The sequence below is a fragment of the Podarcis filfolensis genome, assembly GCF_964270895.1.
Source record: "Podarcis filfolensis genome assembly, chromosome: 16".
NCBI lineage: Eukaryota > Metazoa > Chordata > Lepidosauria > Squamata > Lacertidae > Podarcis > Podarcis filfolensis.
Window position 1 is genome coordinate 11,833,559 of NC_139620.1, and position 17,685 is coordinate 11,851,243.

Consider the following 17,685-nt stretch of genomic DNA (forward strand, 5'->3'; position numbering starts at 1 on the left):
AACTGGACCAGTGGTCAGGGATGATGGGAGTTGTAGTCCCAAAATACCTGGAAGGCCGAGTTTGCCTATGCCTGGCATACAGTCTACCTCGCAGGGTGGCTTTTATGATGAAATAGAAGGGTGAGGAGGGGAGAGAAAAGAGTGCCGCAGCCGCTGTCTTTAGTAAAATAGGCTATAAAACTGAATACCTGCTTCTCGCTTCTTACCAGTACTAGTAAAAAAGGAAGAGTTTTGGAGATTTTTGGTTTGCTGGTGAATTGGGAGGACATTTGTGTCACTCCCTTGCCGAGTCCTGGTGAATTGGGAGGACATTTGTGTCACTCCCTTGCCACTGGAGTGGGGGCGGGGGGAGAATCCAGGTTCAACTCCCTTCTTGGCCAGAAAACGGAATAGTGACCATGGGCAAGTCACTTTCTCAGCCTATGACCTATCTTGCAAGGCAATTGTTGGGCGAGGAGGGTGGAGAGTGCTATGGACACTGCTTTTTGCTCATTGAATATGAATGAAATGATACCCACTTCTGGCTTATCATTGTCACCCATACTAGTGAAAAACAGGAGATTTTTGGACCAGCTAGGCTGGTGAATTGGAATTGAAGAGGAGATTCTGTTCCCCGCTCCCCAGTGGACCTTCTTCCCCTTCCTCACCGCCTGCAGCAAGTATTTTCAACCAAGTGCATCTGCAGACCAGGCCAAGTGCAGAGTTACAGGTCCCCCAGTTAGCAACGCTGTCCCTGGTGGGGACGCAGCCGGAGCCTCCCCCTCCCCTTCACTTGTGGCGGGGCTGAACTCAGCAAGGAAAGAATGTCTTCTGGGGCCTGGAACTAATCGGGCTTCGTGTTTCCTGCCTGAAGTCACCAGGCAAGTTTCGTGTGTGTGTGTGTGTGTTTTGCGAAATGGCCTGCCCTGGCCTCCGGAGCTGGCCCCGGCCTGATTTTTCCACGTGGCTCTTCTTTCCAAACCAAGATGGCTAAGAGGGGTTGGCACTGGCCCCAGAGGGGAGGGAAAGGAACAGGCAAAGCAGGCACCGGAGCCACAGTCTTGCCACAAAACACTACGTGGTTCCCAGACTGGGCAGGGTGAGAGAGATGCTGTCTTGAGGGTGGAGCAGTCCTGGCTGCTGCGCCCGCAAGCTGCATCTTGCAAGGCTCCCTTTGGCTCTCTGCCGCAAAGGGCGTGGTTGCCTTTAAAGCAGGTGCCTCATTTCCTGCAGCTGGAAGAAAGCCAGAGTTCCCTTTCTGCCAGCAAGCACAACCTCCCCAGTTTGAAGAAAGAGGCTAAACCAGGGGTGGGGGGAGCTGTGGTCCCCCAGCTCTCCTTGGGCCCCAACAACCTCATGGCCAGGGATGATGGGAAAGATCCAAGAACATCTGGAGGGTCCGGCAGGTTCCTCACCCACAAGCAAACCCAATTTATCACTGTGGCCTTGGCAGAATTTGTTTTTATGAAGGAGGGGTGGTTTAGTTCTCTCCCGCACACATACTTTTTCCTGCTTGGTTGATGCAAGGAAGTAGTTCGCTTGCAAAGCCACTTCTGCTTCTCTGTGCCAAGAAACCATAAAGATTCACTCATGTGCCACAAGGGATTCTGCTGCAGCACCTCACAGTGGGTATAAGCCACCAACCTAGATGGCTTTAAAAAGGATTTGACAAATTCAGAGGGTTAGGCTACCTGGCCATGTTCTCCACTGTTGAGAGGCCTTACGCCCATGAATGCCACCTGCAGGAAACCTCAAGAAGGAAGAGTTGCTGTTCCACTCAGATGCTGCTTGTGGGTGTCCCATTGGGGCATTTGGTTCGCCACAGAGAACAGGATGCTGGGTGCTAGATAAGCCTCCGGCCTACTCAGACAGGTTCTTATGTTCTTAACATCCTAGGTTGTTTTAATTTTATTTGGGGCATGGGGCGGGGAGCAACTTTCTAACCCTTATGGCCAAAGGATGAGTCTTGAAAGTTATGTGGTGAGAATCACACTGAAATCAGGGTGTGGGAAATGGCAACGCTTTCTATGCTCTAAAGGTGGGGAGGGGGAGTTGTGCCTTGCTAAATAGGATTTATTTTTTATTTTTTTGTTTCTCCACAGCCCTGGCAGGAACAAGTAATTATACCACACACGAAAATCACTTCGCTGGCATTATTTATGGAGGTTGCAAAATTAGGCACAAATGCGATTTGTAGGGGTTGGTGTTTTTTTAAGTACAGCGTGCGCACACACTGTCTCAACTGTTCTTCATGCTGAACAAGGGAGGCTGGAGAATGGTCTCTTGCAAAAGGCATTCTGGAGCTAGTCCCTCTCTGTCAGGGAGGATAAGTGAGTTCCTCACAGCAACCCACCATGCCCCTTCACTATAGCCTTCTGCAGCAATGCTCACAACTGTTCACTTTCACAGTAGACAATACTGGCAGGGCCCCAGCAGCATTCACACTGGTGGTTTCACTGGGGGAGAACACCCCCTCGCAGTTTTCTGCTCTGTGGTGCAAACTTATCTGTTCTCGCCCTGCTTCACAGTTCACAACTTTCACGGCTCGTTTATTCAGTACAGGTTGTCCTGAAACAAACCCAAATTGCACTACAAAGTCGGCGCATGCTTCAATTAATTAATTACACAGGTTGTTGGGAACGTGGCTTCACAAATCCCCATACGCCTCTTGTGGAGGTCCAATGCCACAAGCACAGAAAAGGCCCCCAGAATCCCTTGAAGTCTATCACAAGGGGATTCTGGGATGTGCCGCCTACAGCAAAGCACACGATATTCTCCAGAGGTTGCTTTCCCTTGGCAGGTGGACAGGACCAGACTGTGGGCAGCACAAGGCCCCACGTTAAGCCAGACCAAAGACAGAAAGGTTGGCTTTGGACAGCCAGGCCACCATGACTGCCCAATCCTGCTGCCAGCCACACACAAAGCACAAGATTTGCCTGCTCTGCAAGTCTTTTATTGGGCTTCCAATGCCCCAATACTCTGGGAATGGAGAATCTGCAGCCTTCTAGATGTACCTAAACTAAAACCCATATCCTCTCAGGCCACTGCCCAGGCTGATTGGAAGCGACATACCCTACAATCCAACGCCATCTGGATTCTGGAAAGACACAGGCTGCCTGTCCCTGGCAAGCTAACTGTGCATTTCACGTATAGGGAGCTGCCTTGCTTAGGAGCCCAGCCCTTAGTCAATCTAGCTCAGTATTGTCTACACCTGTGTTCTTCAAGCTTAGGGCACCAAATACTGCTGGATAGGGCTGGGAATATCTGGTTTTCTACATCACAATAGATCACCAGCTAAACTTATTGATATACCGATATATCACAATGTCTGAAATAAGGATAGAGCATTGGGCTGGCTTCACGGTTTTCCCCACATAGTGATTTTAGTATAGCAAACACCCCCACACCCCCCAAAATATTGCCAGGTCAAAAATTATGAAACTCGTATCACAATATGGACTTCAAACTGGTTTTGGATGATAGATTGCCCAGCCCTACTGCTGGATTACAACTCCCATCATCCATCTGCTTAGCAAATGGTCAGGGATGATGGGAGTTGTAGTCCAACAACATCTGATGAGGCCCAGAGACCAATCAAAACCGACAGGCAGTGGCTCTCCCGGCCCCACCTGGAGGTGATGGGATCAGGCCAGAGACCAGACACCCACAAGGACTTGAACCCGAGGCTGCCTTACACAGTCAGGCCAGCAGGGCACCCAGCCTAGTAATGTCTGCTGCAACTGGCAGCCTCTCTCGAGGCAAAGGCCTTTCCTAGTCCTCATACCTTAAGTCATATTTGCCGAAGATGGCAGGGGTTGACCCTGGGGCTTTCTGCACCCAAATATTCCCCCCCTACCCCCGGCCACAGAAGTCGGACCAGCCCAAATCTTGAGCCCAAGGAACCTCCCCACCTCCACCTCCTCGGAACAGCATTGCCCCTTCTCCTGCCACCAGGCCACCCGCTGCAGTCACAATACAACTCTGGTCTGTGCTTTTATTTGGCCCATCGGTATCAACAAATCCTGAGTCGCATCTGGAGATTACCTCCCCCTCCCCCGAAGAGATGTCGCTAAAATTCCTGCCTTCGCTCAATCTTCAGCAGCTCAACTTCAAAGATTAAGGTTGCGCCACCTGGGGGAAAAAAAGAAAGGGAAATCACGAGTGCAGGCTGGAGGGAGCGGTGCTGGGAAGAAGCACTACCCATCCCAGCCCCTAGAGCAGGTGGCCAGAGGGCCCCTGGAAGCTTTGAGGGCCCCACAGCTGATTGCCTGGAACTCGAGCGGGGCCACTAGGTTTTGATCCCTTCCATTCTCATCTCCTGGTTTTCAAAAGGCCAGTAGGGAGAAGGCAGGTTAAGAGCATGGTATCAACACTTCGCTTGGGGTGGGGAGGAAGCCCCCACCCATCTGTTCAGAATCCATAGCAGGACTGATTCCAAGGGGGAAAGGGCATGCACGATTTACCTGGGATTTTGGGTGGTGCTCCCCGGTCCCCATAACCTGTGAACAAAGGGAGAAAAATGGCAAAGTTACCCAAGAGATCAAAGAGTTCCCATAGTGCAGGGATGGAGCGATCTGTGCGATTGTTGTGGGATTTCTTTTTTTAAAAAATATTTTATTTATAAAATTTTCAAATTTAACAATTAAAAAAAACATTCCACTTGACTTATACATCCAATTCTAATCTTTCCACTTTCAGACTTCCTTCAGTCTATCTGGAAATTTTCATGTTTTCACATATTCCCCCCCCCCCTCCGGCCACAGAAGTCAGACCAGCCCAAATCTTGAGCCCAAGGAACCCCCCCCCACATTTCTTGCATCTATATTGTTTTGTTTTTTTAACCAAATTAATCTTAACAATTATTATAAAACAATATTTCTTTCCATTATTATCACAGAGCTTCTTGAAAACCTACAAACATTAATTGACCTTCACATATATTCGATTGTTGTGGGATTTCAACTCCCACTGACCCCTGCCAAAAAATGATGATGGCAACTCCTTAGAACATCTTGCCACTGCCACCTCCCTGGGGCAGGTTCTGAACCCAGGAGCCCGATTTCTTCCCCCTCCCACATCCCAGCTCCTCACCCAGCTCAGAGGGAATGACCAGCTTTCTCTTCTCACCCTCGCACATCCTAGAAAGACCAAAGGAACAGTATAAATTCAGTTACCAACCGAATACAGTACACGGCTTTGCTGCTGTATAAAAGCAGCACGAAACAGGAGGGCTGGAATCTGACTCGAAAATAATTACTTCATATCACTTAACCTTCCCTTCTAACGTTGCCTAGGGGCAGCTATCAATATAAAAATTACATACAAATGAAAAAGAAGCACACTAAATGTAGTTAACACTGGAGAGAAACGCAGGATAGATGAACCGTCCTGATTAACAAGACACTTTAATAAATAAAATGAGCCGGGACAGATGGATTTTCAAAAGACGGCAAAAGGTCATTAGAAGATGCCAGCCAGATCTCCTGGGTGCAATTGCACAGAGTGCTCTCCCCCAACATTCCCGCCAAAGGTGCCGCAGATGCAGTTGGAATACAGCAGAGGCCCTTCCTTGAGGTCATGACCAGATTATGGAATTCTCTGCTCTTTATATAAAAAAAAAAAAAGTTCCAGGAGACCCAAATAAATAAAGTTTTAGGAGCTTTCAAGCATCCTTTGAGAAGGGAGAGTGAAAATCTGTGCTTCTGACTTGCCACTGGAGAAATTGCTTCTTTTCCCCGTTCGGGTGCTTGAAAACCAGCAACCACAACACAGCGGTCACTACCACACCTGATCCCTGCTGGGAGGAAGAATTTACCCAAGCAAGCCCTGATCCCAGCCTTTAATGACTTGTCCAGTCCCCAAGGAGAAGATAAACGGCTGATCACGAGTCAGGCTGCTGTCGAACTCTGTCCCATCCTCCAGCTTGCCCTATGAGAGAGTGCGTAAGTTAAAAGGGGTGTGAGCCAGCCAGGGTTTCTTCTTAAAACATCCAAGATGCTGTGCTTATTATCCCAAAAGAAGAAGAGCCCTGTGAAGTAAGCCCAAAGAGAGCCCATCTAGTCCAGCACCCTGTTCTCACAGTGACCAACTGGATGCCTCGACGGGAAGGCCGCAAGCAGGACCCAAGCGCAACTCTTGAGAGCCAGTGTGGTGTAGTGGTTAAGAGTGGTAGTCTCGTAATCTGGGGAACCGGGTTCGCGTCTCCGCTCCTCCACATGCAGCTGCTGGGTGACCTTGGGCTAGTCACACTTCTCTGAAGTCTCTCAGCCCCACTCACCTCACAGAGTGTTTGTGGTGGGGGAGGAAGGGAAAGGAGAATGCTAGCCGCTTTGAGACTCCTTAAAGGGAGTGAAAGGCGGGATATCAAATCCAAACTCTTCTTCTCTCCCCACTTGTGATTCCCAGCAACAGACATTCAGAGACATACAGACAAGGGAGCCAGTGTGGCTAGCAGACACTGATAGCCTGGTTCCTCATGGATTTGTCTACTCTTTTAAAAGTCATCACTACATCTTAATAAAGTGAATTCCATAGCTTTAACTATGTGCAGTTTTAACTAAGCACATGTATACAAACACCCTCCACAGCAGGAGGATGGCCCTCCTGTGGCCCTCCGGAGTCCAGTCATCGCTGGACTACAACTCCCATCATGCTGGCTGGGCTGATGGGAGTTCAACAACATCTGGAGGGCTGAAAGTTCCCCATCCCTGCTCCACCCTAGTAAAGAAACCCCAGGGTGTTTCAGCCTTGCTCTCTCACTGACTGACTAACTCAGGGCACATTCACACATGAGCATCTATCACTCAGTGATTCACTGCTCCACTGCAGAAAGTGACTCATAAGAACCTGAGAGGCGGAAGCCCTGCTGGGTCAGAGCAAAGGTGAGTCAGGTCGAGGGCCCTGTTTCCTAACAATGGTTAATGAAACGCCTGTTGAGAAGGCCACAAGCAGGACATGAAATTAATACACCCACCCTCTTTTCCCCTGCTGCTCAGATGACCAGGGGCCCTCAACTCTGGAATCCTGCCACCATACAGAGCAGGGATAACTGCAAAATTGAGATGGTTTTAAAAGGGGATTATTTATTTACTTGGTACATTTCTGACCCACCCTTCATGATTCGATCCCAGGTCCACTTACACATAAATTTTTAATTTATAAAACAAACACATCCCTTAAAAAAAAAAAACTTAAAAAGGGAGGACAAGACTATCAGTAGCTCCCAGACACTAATCTCATGATGCAACCTCCAGGATTGTTTTTGAGTCCCATTAGCTGGGGGAAAATAGTGATGCTTATGGGATAAGCTGTCATGCTTATGGGATTCCCAGAAGGATCTAACTGCATAAAAGAGAGCTTTGCTGCATGAAGCCAGTGGCCCATCTAGTCTAGCACTCTGTTCTCAATGGGAAGCATGCGAGCAGAACCAGAGGGCAATGCTGCTCTCCCTAACTGTGATTCCCAGCAACACAGAATTCAGTAGCATACTGGCTGGCTGCTATGGGAAAGAGGAAACTGAACTAGGTAGCCTTTGGTTTGATCCAGAGGGGCTCTGCTTATGTTCTCTGGCCAAACAGAGGTCTGGAAATTGCAGAAAGGAACGAGGTAGAGTAACCTCATGTCCATATGGTTGGAATCAAAGGGGGGCAAAAGCTCCACCCCCTTCTCCTCCTCACACAGGGAACACAGAATTTTTCTCTGGTTGTCCATTTCCTGCATTCAAATTGCCATGTAACACAGCAGTCATTGTGTGAGTCAGCAAGGATGCATGGCTGAAAAAAGCAGCTGACCCAAGCATATGCTGCAATGGCAGCATTTAGTAGTGGGTGCAGAATTCAGTTGCTTCAAGAATTCCCTTTTTTAAAAAGCTAAGCATCTAGTCCTTATGGTCACAAAAATTTCTGTCAAAGCCTTGGAGATACTCCTTGTGAAATCTCAGAGGGGTTGCTGAATTCAGATGTCAAGGAGTAGACAGTTCCATGAGACACAAGACACGTGTGCCTAATTTACAGTAGGATTCTTTTTTTCTTTTATTTCTTTCTGTTGAAGCTCTGAACTTGGGTCACCCACAGACGTCTGTCTTCCTAAACAAACCCAACCCCACCAACTTAGCAACCACACACACACACCAATTTTGGCAGGAGTTGCTGACTCTCACTGCTTCAGGTCAGGGATGGGGAACCTGCAGGCCCTCCTGGCTGTTGGGCTCCAGATCCCATCAACCACAGTGAGCATGGCCAACAGTCAGGGATGATGGGAGCTGAAGTTTTGCAATACCTGGAGGCAGGCAGGCAGGTCCCCCAGCCCTTCCCAAAGAGCCACAACTCTGTGATGAGAGAGCAGGGGCTGGAGTCTAGAAATGCATGGAAGGCCCAACAGGTCCTCCACTGGATTACAATTCACCCTTTGACAATTATGTCTCTCCCCTGTGGCTTCTGGAAAAGACCCCGCAAGCCTCAAGGTGCTCAGCTAACACTCACCTGCCCTTCCACATCACGCCTGCAGCACTCACCGTATAATGCATGTGGAGCACATCACCCTTGCGGGACTTGATGGGGCAGTTGTCCACCCGCTTCTTGACCCCAATCTGGAGCTTCCGTTTGCCTTCCGTGCCCAGCACTAGCGAGAAGACTGCACACAGCGCCAGAGTGAGTAACGCTGCTCCCTGGGTCACCTGCATCGCATAAGCTCCTGGAAGGGCAGAAACTGGTTAGCTGGGGAGAGCGCTCTGTGGCTAAAAGTCTACTGTCACCACTATCTCTTGCTTTGCTGATCACAATGTTACAGGAAGGCGGAAATGGAGCTGGCTTCCTGGCAGTGGTGTCGCTGCCTTTTACTAGGAGGCAGGGGGAGGTTGGAGCTGTCTATGTGCACCAATGGGAGTACTTGAATGGCTCCACCAGGGTGCCCACACAGCCCTGATTTCCCCAACACTTCATCCCTCCCTATAAGCAGCAGTGACATTGCTGCTGGCAAGCAGGCGCAACAGGCCCGCCCCACACTGGGCAAGCCACTTCTGCGGACAGGGATCCATTCAGCAGCTGCCAGACATAGGGTTCGGTTCACTGTCCTTGTACATACAGGAAAAGTAATAATGGGGAAGAGCTCCAGTCCTTCCATGCCGACACATACCAAGACATGAGTTCTATTTGGGAAGGTCCACAACACAGTCATAAACACCTGCCTTGCATGCAGAAGGTCCCAGGTTCAACTGTCAGGTAGGGCCCTGCCCCGTTTTTCACATGATGCCCCAATGAACAGAACAGAAGCCTCCTCCCCATGAAGGCCCATCCTTGAATTACAGTAATTCATGCAAATCCCTCCCGCCCCAGTCGCCAGCACCCCCAGCTCCTACCCTGGCATGCAACAGCATGCGGTCCATTCAGGTCCCCCCAGGAGCCTCCGGACCCCGACTTACCCGTGCGGCCGGAGGCGCCTTGGACTCTGCTCCCTCCCCTGGTGGCAGCCGCCGCCACCCCACTCCAGATTCTCTCAAGGATACTGGGCTGTAGCCACCCCAGGAATAATCCAGCAAGGTCTCTCTGCTCCACCCTCCCTCCTCTACTCCCTAGTCCTCTAGACAGGATCTCCCCATATGAAAGCATCCTTATTTCTAACCCTTTCCCTCAGGTATGAGCCTAGCATTTCCTCCCCCCTCCCTCCCAGGTGCAGTATCTCCCTCCCCCAACCCATGCCCCCCAAATAGCACCCCCGCCCTAAGATACCCCATATCCACCCTCACCTTGCCCCCCTTTCCTAGGGCCCTCCTTACGGAAGGTCCAAACCCTGGTCTCCTCTGCTTCATCTTCTTCATTACAATTTGTCACCTTGGCCCAGACCCACATGATCCCAGCCCCAGAGGGATCCCTCACCTTGTGAATCCAGACATCCCCAGGACCCCCACCCGCAGGAACTGGCTTCTCTCGGGGGATCCAGACCTGGCTACGTTCTGGGGAACAACCGACACCCCTAGATTCGGGCTTCCACTCTCTCTGCTTCCCCTGGGGACTGGCTTCCCGTTGCAGCCACGGCAGCCCCATCCTATCAGAGGCCCTGGCTGGCTTGCGGGGCACCCAGACCTGCCCAGAAGCCTCCGCAGGGTCCCGGTACCACTCCTTCTGGACCCACATCCCAGCTCCCCTTACAGGATCCCTCTGGGGACCCACATGCCCCAAGATCCCCCCGGAGTGGCTGCGGCTGACGCCCCGCGCCGGGAACTCCGGTTCCTCGCCGCCTCTTCCCCTGACCACCCCGGGGCCCCCCGCACCCAACTCCCAATCCTCCCTGTGGGAGAGCTGGGTCCCCACCTCTTTGGGGGCGCCCTTTCCTTTCACGGCCACAGCCACGCAGGACTCGCAGACCCCCACGCACCACGAGGCTCTCTTCTCCTGCCTCGCTGCTTGGCTGCTCCTCCCTGAGCCGGGCGGAGGGCGGCCCAGGCTCTCCAGGCTCCCGCTGCCTGGGGGGCCCCCAAACCCACGAGGCCCCCATCTGCTCATCGTGACTCTCCTCGGGCCACCCTGTCCCTGCGGGGCCTTCCCCACGGCTGGGGCCTGGATCCCCCCATTATCAAGGGCCTCCACGCCTGGACCCCAGGACACCTGGGTCCCTACGTCCCTCCGCTCCAGCTTCCGTGGCTCCTGCGTTGCCGCCGGCCCTGCGAGGCCCTCCTCGCTACCAGCCACCCCCCACTTGGGTGCGCCGGACGCCTGGGTCCCTTTGGGCCCGCTGGAGCCTCCCCGCTCCCTCCAGCCCGCCTCTTGGGGCTGCCCCATATCTAGGTCCCCAGGCTGCTGCTGCCGACCCTCGCTCGGTCCAAAGCTCCTGGACGCCCCCCTTCCCTGTCCCCCCGTCTCCTCAGGACCCCCCATCCACCCCCCTCCTCACCTCTCCTTTCCTCAACGGATACCACCCCCCTCTGCGCATGCGCGCCTCGTAACGCTGATTTGCCTAACAACAAGGGAAGCGACCGTGGGGTCCGCCATGTTCCTTCGCCCGCCCCGAGGCAGGTTGGCCGCCGTCACGTGATCAGCGCGGCCCCATGTGACAGGCGCTCGGCTAGCTATTTTATAAAAATCAATGACCGGCATTACGATTCTGGTTCTCTTCACTCGGGACATGGGAGAATTAATCAGAGAAATAAAGGCATGCCCCCCCCTCAAAATACAAAAATTATAACGGCCCCGGCTTGCACGTGACAAGGGCAAGGCGTCACTTCCGTTCTGGGCTGAGGCATATGAGCTGCAGTAGGCGCACTGACGTGTGAGAGCGCCCCCTGGTGTTGGAGTGGAGAAAGGGGGCTCCCCGGCCTCTCTGAAAGTGGCCTCGTATTCATCACGTGGCTCCGATGATGATGATGATGATGATGATTACCCCGCCCATCTGACTAGGAGGGCCCTAGCCACACTGGGCGGCTTCCGACAAATAAGTCTGTCGTAAAGTGAGCTTCTTGGTGAAATTTTGGAACATATTATTTCCTTAATGCGGTTTTATTTTATTTTTTAATTGTTAATTTAATTTATTTTCCTTTCTCCCCATGCATTGTAAAGCCTACATTTCAGCCAGCTCCCCAAGTGGTTAACAAGAAAAATCGATTTTAATTTTTTAAAAAAATCATTGGGTAAAATCTTCCTTGGCATGCAGTTTATTTTAATGTATTCATTGATTTAATAATTTTCATTTATTTCAGCAGTCCAATGCACACTGACGTTGGAGCAAATCTCACTGATAGGAAATAGGGCTTACTCCCCAGTAGACATTCATAAGTGATTTCCTACCCCCCCCCCCGCAGTCAGGTGAATTTACGAACACAAGAACCTGCCTCAGATCTTGGATCTATCTAGCTCTCGGTCAGTATTGACTGGTAGTGGCTGTCCAGGATTTCAGTCAGGGGTCTTTGCCAGGGATACGTGGAGATGCCAGGAATCGAACCTGGAACCTTCTGCATGCAAAGCAGATGCTCTACCGCTGAGCTATGGCCCTTCCCCAATTGTGCTGTACCCACTGCATTGCAGCCTCTCCTTGTGTGATGCAAGCCAAACTGGAGCAAGAGGAGGGGGTCATTCACCCCTGATGCTCTAGTATTTTTGTGCGCCAACACCCATCCTCCCTTCCTAGCTTTGAGTAGTGGCCTTGGGAAAGGTGGCTGCGGAGGGAGATTTCTCCCCCCAACTCAACATTCAGGCCTCCAACTGGACTCTGTAAATATTGACTCTTCCAAGGTTAGGGCCAAAGTCTGCTTGGAAACCCCAAAGGGCAGCTTTTCCAAATGCCCATTCCTGGGAAAGACATGGCCCTGTGTCCCAGGCTGCCCATAGGACAAGGGAGATGAACCCGAGTTAGGAGGCCCCACAGGTCCCTTCCACTTCCAAGAATCTTGTTTCTGAATGTGGCCAAAGGTCACTCTCATCCGATGCCCTGTTTCCAAGGCCGGCCAGTCAGATGTTTTTCGGGAAGACCACAAGCAAAGGGATGGAGGAAACAGTCCTCCCCTGTAATTGGCCTCCCTCTTCTCTGGGTATTGTGCCTCTGGACATGGAAGTTCTATTTTAGCTGTGGCAGTAAGGCTGGTTCCAGAAGGTTGGCAGCGCTTGGTATTTCCCAGGGCCCCAAGACCCATGGCGCTGCAACATCTTCTTCGAACAAAACACCCAGGAAGATCAGGAGTAGCCTGGGAGAAGTCTCGGTTTGCACATCATGGCTGTTCCAAATTATGGGGGCCCAATGAGAGTTCAGTGCCTGAGCCCACTCCCAAATCCTGGAGCCATCGATTTTCCTCCATGGATGTGTCCTATCCCATTTCAAAGCCAGGGAAAGCAGTTGCTATCACCACCACTTCCTGAGGCAGCCAATTCAATAAATTAACAATGTACTATGTGATGAGTTAAATTTATTTTGGCTGGATGTCTTGCCAGTCAGTTTTGTTGGCTAGCCCCAAGTTCCATTACTACAAGAGAGGGTGGGTAAATTGCCTTCCTCCCCACTTTCTTCACGCAACACATGCTTTTATCATCCTCTATCGTGCTTCTCTTGGGTGTCTTTGATTCTTAACCCAGGGATGGGGGACCTCAGCCCCAGGGGACACATATGGACCTCCACAGCCCTCCATCTGGCCCTTGGGACTCTCCCCAGGCCACACCCCCTCCAGAGCCCAGGTCTGCAACCTCCTTGAAGGTTTTGCCTGGCTGGAATCTGTCCTTGAACTGTGATAATGCTCTTGCTTATCTGGATGGGGAATAGAATGTGTATATAGAAACCAACCAATTGCACAAAGGTAAGATTTACATTTGTTACTCCACCCACTTTTGCCTTTGGCCCCGCCCACCCCTGAGATGTGGCCCCCAGGAACTTGTCAAGAATAGAATGTGGCCCTCAAGCTGAAAAAATGTTCCCCACTCCTGTTTTAACTGAAAAGTTGTTAGGAAACTGCTATTCCCCTCCCACAGCTACAATTCCCTGGGAAAAGGGATTGGTGGCTAAATCACTCAGGGTATTCTTTTGGTACTGACATGCTTGCCACCCTGGGATTCTTTGGCGGAATTACAGTACTGTACAGTAAGCCCACAACCTGCGTGCATGTATCTTGTGCACATTCAGCCTTATGAACTTGGGAAAGATTAAAAAATATACAGTATATATTAAGGGGGCAGATAGGGGAAAAAAGACTTCTGCAATCCCAACCGCCATTGCACCCAATGTGTTTTGACTATGTGCAATTTTGGCTTTAGGTGCAATCCCTGGAACATAACCCCTGTGTAAGTTGCTGGCTTATAAATTTATAAATTTAGCCAAATAATAATAATTAGGGTTGGCCCAGGTCAGGAGCACCCCAGACCCTGCGATTTCGGGGCCCAAACCTGAGACCTGGGGAGGCCACTGGTGACATCATCAAGGGCGGCCCATCCATTAGGCAAGATGAAGCCACTTGCTTCAGGCAGCAGATTTGCCTCCCTGCCCTGCCTCCCTGTTGCGCTGCTGCCAGCCCCAGCAGGCTTTCACCCGTGGCCCACATAACCCCACTGCCCTTGCCACTGCATCAGGGCAAGATTGGTGGCAGGTAGTGGCAAAACACCTCAGGCCAGCCCTGGGGGTCATAGGGAGACAAGCCCTGGTGTTGTGATGGGGGTGGGCCCTGGTGATTCTTCCTTTGCGCTCCCTCCCACCACTGAGCCCCGGAGACGGAGGTTAATTGGGAGAGGGGAGGGGAGGAGGGCAGATCCCTCAGAGAGTCTGTGCAATAATTTGGAGCTGGCTCCCGCTGGACTAAAGCTTGCAAGCTGCATGCGTAGTCTTCTTGATCAATTTTTTTCCAGGCACTCTCTCCCACGTGGAGATTTGAGCCCTCCCCCTGCCAGCTGGAAGGGGCCAAGCAAACCTGAAGGCTTCAGGGCAGCCCTGGAGGTCTGGCAGTCCTAGGAATAATAGATAGCGGAGTATGCTATGTGACCTGGTCAAGAGAGAGGGGGAGGCAGGAAGCTCCCGGGCACAAGTCAGCCAAAGAAGGGGAAGGGTGAAATATTGTGCAGAGGCCCAGGCGCCAGAGCCGAGGCTGTGAACACACTCAATGCAAACCCTTCCAAAGAGACCACCACAATATATTAGACATATATGGTCTGGAGACTAGCCGATAGCGAAATATGTAAATACTTGCAAGTGTGACAAAATGAGCAGAAAGGAGAGAAGACCACGGACACGTCATCTCAAGGCCAATCAGCCATTCTAAAGACAAGACCTTCAAAGGCAGCCGTGCTGCCAGCTCAATGCAGTTTTGCGATGTGATTTAGCCATATATGTCAAAGAGCAACTGTCTGTTTCCCAGCCTCTGTTTTGGTGGACGATTTTGGCCAGAAGTTAGAATTGACATCTCCCCCCCCCCCCACCAGACCCTTGGCTCTGTCCCTGGTCCAGAAACCAGACTCACAGAGATGTGAAAAGCAATGCTTTTCTTGCCATGCCACAAAGGGAAACCTAGTCTCTAGTTCAGGGGTCAACGGGCCAAATCTAATTCACAGGCCAAACATCAGACTCCAAACATTTGTCCCTCCATGCCATTTTTCTGCACCCATGGCCAACTGCCCCACACCCTGATGTCATTTTGTGGGGAAACTGGCTGGTGTACCTGAACCCTGCAGTAAGTAGGATTGACACATCCTGTTCAGGAAGTCTGGTCCTGCTTGGGCCACTCCCAAGGGCCAACTTGGACAAATGGGTGGGAAAGCCCACCTGCCAATCACCTTACATCAGTGTAACATCAGATGATTGGCATGTGGACGGTCCCACCTACCTATTAAAAGTCAGCCTTCTGGGGAGGTGGGTGGAACATTCAGAGAGCTGTAGAAGTGCTGGGGAACTTGCCTCCTTCCAGATATTGCTGGACTACAATTCCCATCATTCCTGACCACGCTGACTGAGTCGCGAGTCCAGCAACATTTGGAGTGCCCGTTTGTAATTATCTGGATGGCAGGGTTTTGCCCAGTGATATGCGTACGGAGGAAGAAATGACAAGCCTTCCCCTGAGCACATGAGGAGTGCATAAGGACACAGTTTCTAGGATTCAAAGGTTTCCAGGTTGAAGAACCCGTGGCTTCTGCAATTGGGAAGGCTTTGGAGTCCTCGCACGTCCCCATTTAGGATTAATCTGCTTGTTGTTATGGAGCCAGCTCCTTATTCTTCTAGTTATGTGAAACACACACAGCCAGGATCCCCCGACACACACACACTGACACACACAACCGGCATGGCCTGGGGAATCCATGCGGAGAAGCACGTCTCCGCCTGGCACTGCCAACGCTGGGCATGGCTGGGCCCATTCAGCCAGCCTGGGAAAGAAAGGAGCGAGGGACTCAGTCATTCACGGGCCCTGAAAAGAGGAGTCGAGTTCCACGGGGCTGGGGAGGGCCAGAGGGAGGGCTCTGTGCTAACAACGGCAGCCCAACTGGAGCTGCAGGAAAAGCCCGGCACTGCTTCACCCTGGCCAAAATACCTTGCCAATTTATAAACTGCTACCCATTAGCCATAATAACTAAATGGGAACGGTGGAGCAGCAAGTAGACATGGAGCCAAATAGAGCCTCCACAAGCAGAGGCAGTCTGCTCCATACCAGATGCTGGCAGTGGGAGATGGCTATTGTCTCCATGCCATGCTTTGTGGGCTTCCCAGGGGCGTCTGGCTGCTGGCCACTGATGGAAGCAGGATGCTGGGGCAGGTAGAGAGTAGTCTCTGGATTTTTACATCTCTGTGGCCTGGCAGAAGACTTGCTTGTCTCTTCCAGAAATGCAAAGAATGCCCTTCTCAGAATGAGGCAGCCTCCTCTAGGGTATAACAGGGATCCCTTGTGGATACTTTCTCATCCATTCATAGCACCGCCACCCGCTTTTTTCCCTTTTGCAAAACCTTTGGCAGAAAGTCTGCTTCCGTGTATTCAGCAGCAGCTGGGGCTAAATATGTTTCACTGAAATATTCCACCAGCACTCCTTTACCCCGTCTGCATTTCCTTCCTCTGCCCTGAGGCAATTTCTAATTTGTAAGCTTGCCCCCTTTTACTCTGTCAAACACCACTGAGATCTATAAGGTGTGGGGGACCTTTGGCTCTCCAAATGTTGGTGAATTATAAATCCCCTGGCACCTGCCCATGCTTGATGGAGCTGATGGGAGTTGTAGTTCATCAACATCTGGAGGGCCAAAGGTTCTCCACATCTGCTGTAGATGAATAGAGATTAAGGTTTTAATGCCACAGTAAACATGCATGTGCCCGGGATGTTTTCCACTGTGGGCTAATAGCAACTTAGCGGAGTGTGGGAGGGGGAGGGGGAAGGGCTTTGATTCAGGAAATGGCACAGGAGAAAGTGTGAAATACAAATTTCCTCTTTTCCTTGAGGTTTTCCAGATAAGCTGGCCTCTAGAAGTACCTGTAATTAAGAATGTGCACCTGAGTTTGATTATTTCCTCCTTCCTCCCCACCCATTTTCCTTTTGTGCTATGTCTTTTTATAATGTAAGCCTGAGAGCAGCCATAAATGTCTCATTTACGGTTGCCTATATGCTGCTCTAGAAGTCTTTATTTGGCTGAAGACCAAAATAAAAATTATTTAAATAAATACATAAAATAAAGCCTATCTTCCCTGAGCAGCATTGCCCTGGCCAAAATTAAGAGTCCCTTCTGGCTGCCATTAGGTAAATTGGGGGGGGGGGGATATGATTATGCTCACAAATCTCCTGCACAAATAGCATTGCATTTGCTCATGCTTATTCCTAGGGATGCGGGTGGTGCTGTGGTCTAAACCACAGAGCCTAGGGCTTGCCGATCAGAAGGTCGGCAGTTCAAATCCCCGCGACGGGATGAGCTCCCGTTGCTTGGTCCCTGCTGCCCACCTAGCAGTTTGAAAGCACGTCAAAGTGCAAGTAGATAAACAGGTACTGCTCCGGCAGGAAGGTAAACGGCGCTTCCATGCGCTGCTCTGGTTCGCCAGAAGCGGCTTAATCATGCTGGCGACATGACCTGAAAGCTGTACACCGGCTCCCTCGGCCAGTAAAGCGAGATGAGGGCCGCAACCTCAGAGTCGGTCACGACTGGACCTAATGGTCAGGGGTCCCTTTACCCTTTACCTATTCCTTATTCCTCCAAATGCTTTCATTAACTCCAGATTCGACATTTGAATTGACCGCTCCTAGGTGCAGGGGGCTTACCTAACATCTGCTCTAACCTGTG

At 51.2% G+C, this 17,685-nt stretch overlaps 1 protein-coding gene across 5 annotated transcripts; it reads right to left on the reverse strand.

The window, feature by feature from the left end:
* Positions 1 to 2,511: 2,511 nt before the first annotated feature.
* LOC310752051 (peptidyl-prolyl cis-trans isomerase FKBP2-like) lies at positions 2,512 to 11,002 on the reverse strand. 5 transcript variants are annotated; one of them, XM_083591709.1, is made up of 6 exons: positions 10,867 to 11,002; positions 8,492 to 8,670; positions 5,795 to 5,907; positions 5,071 to 5,117; positions 4,443 to 4,478; positions 3,960 to 4,110 (listed from the first exon to the last, which is right to left on the reverse strand). In XM_083591709.1, the coding sequence occupies exons 2-6, from the start codon at positions 8,657 to 8,659 to the stop codon at positions 4,049 to 4,051; spliced, it is 426 nt and encodes a 141-aa protein (XP_083447835.1). In that variant the 5' UTR covers positions 8,660 to 8,670; positions 10,867 to 11,002; the 3' UTR covers positions 3,960 to 4,048. The 5 variants fall into 5 exon arrangements, 4 of the variants coding, with proteins under 4 accessions (XP_083447835.1, XP_083447834.1, XP_083447832.1 ...); XM_083591708.1 differs by having other exon boundaries at positions 10,287 to 10,873; XM_083591706.1 differs by lacking the exon at positions 10,867 to 11,002 and adding an exon at positions 9,722 to 10,787.
* Positions 11,003 to 17,685: the final 6,683 nt, after the last annotated feature.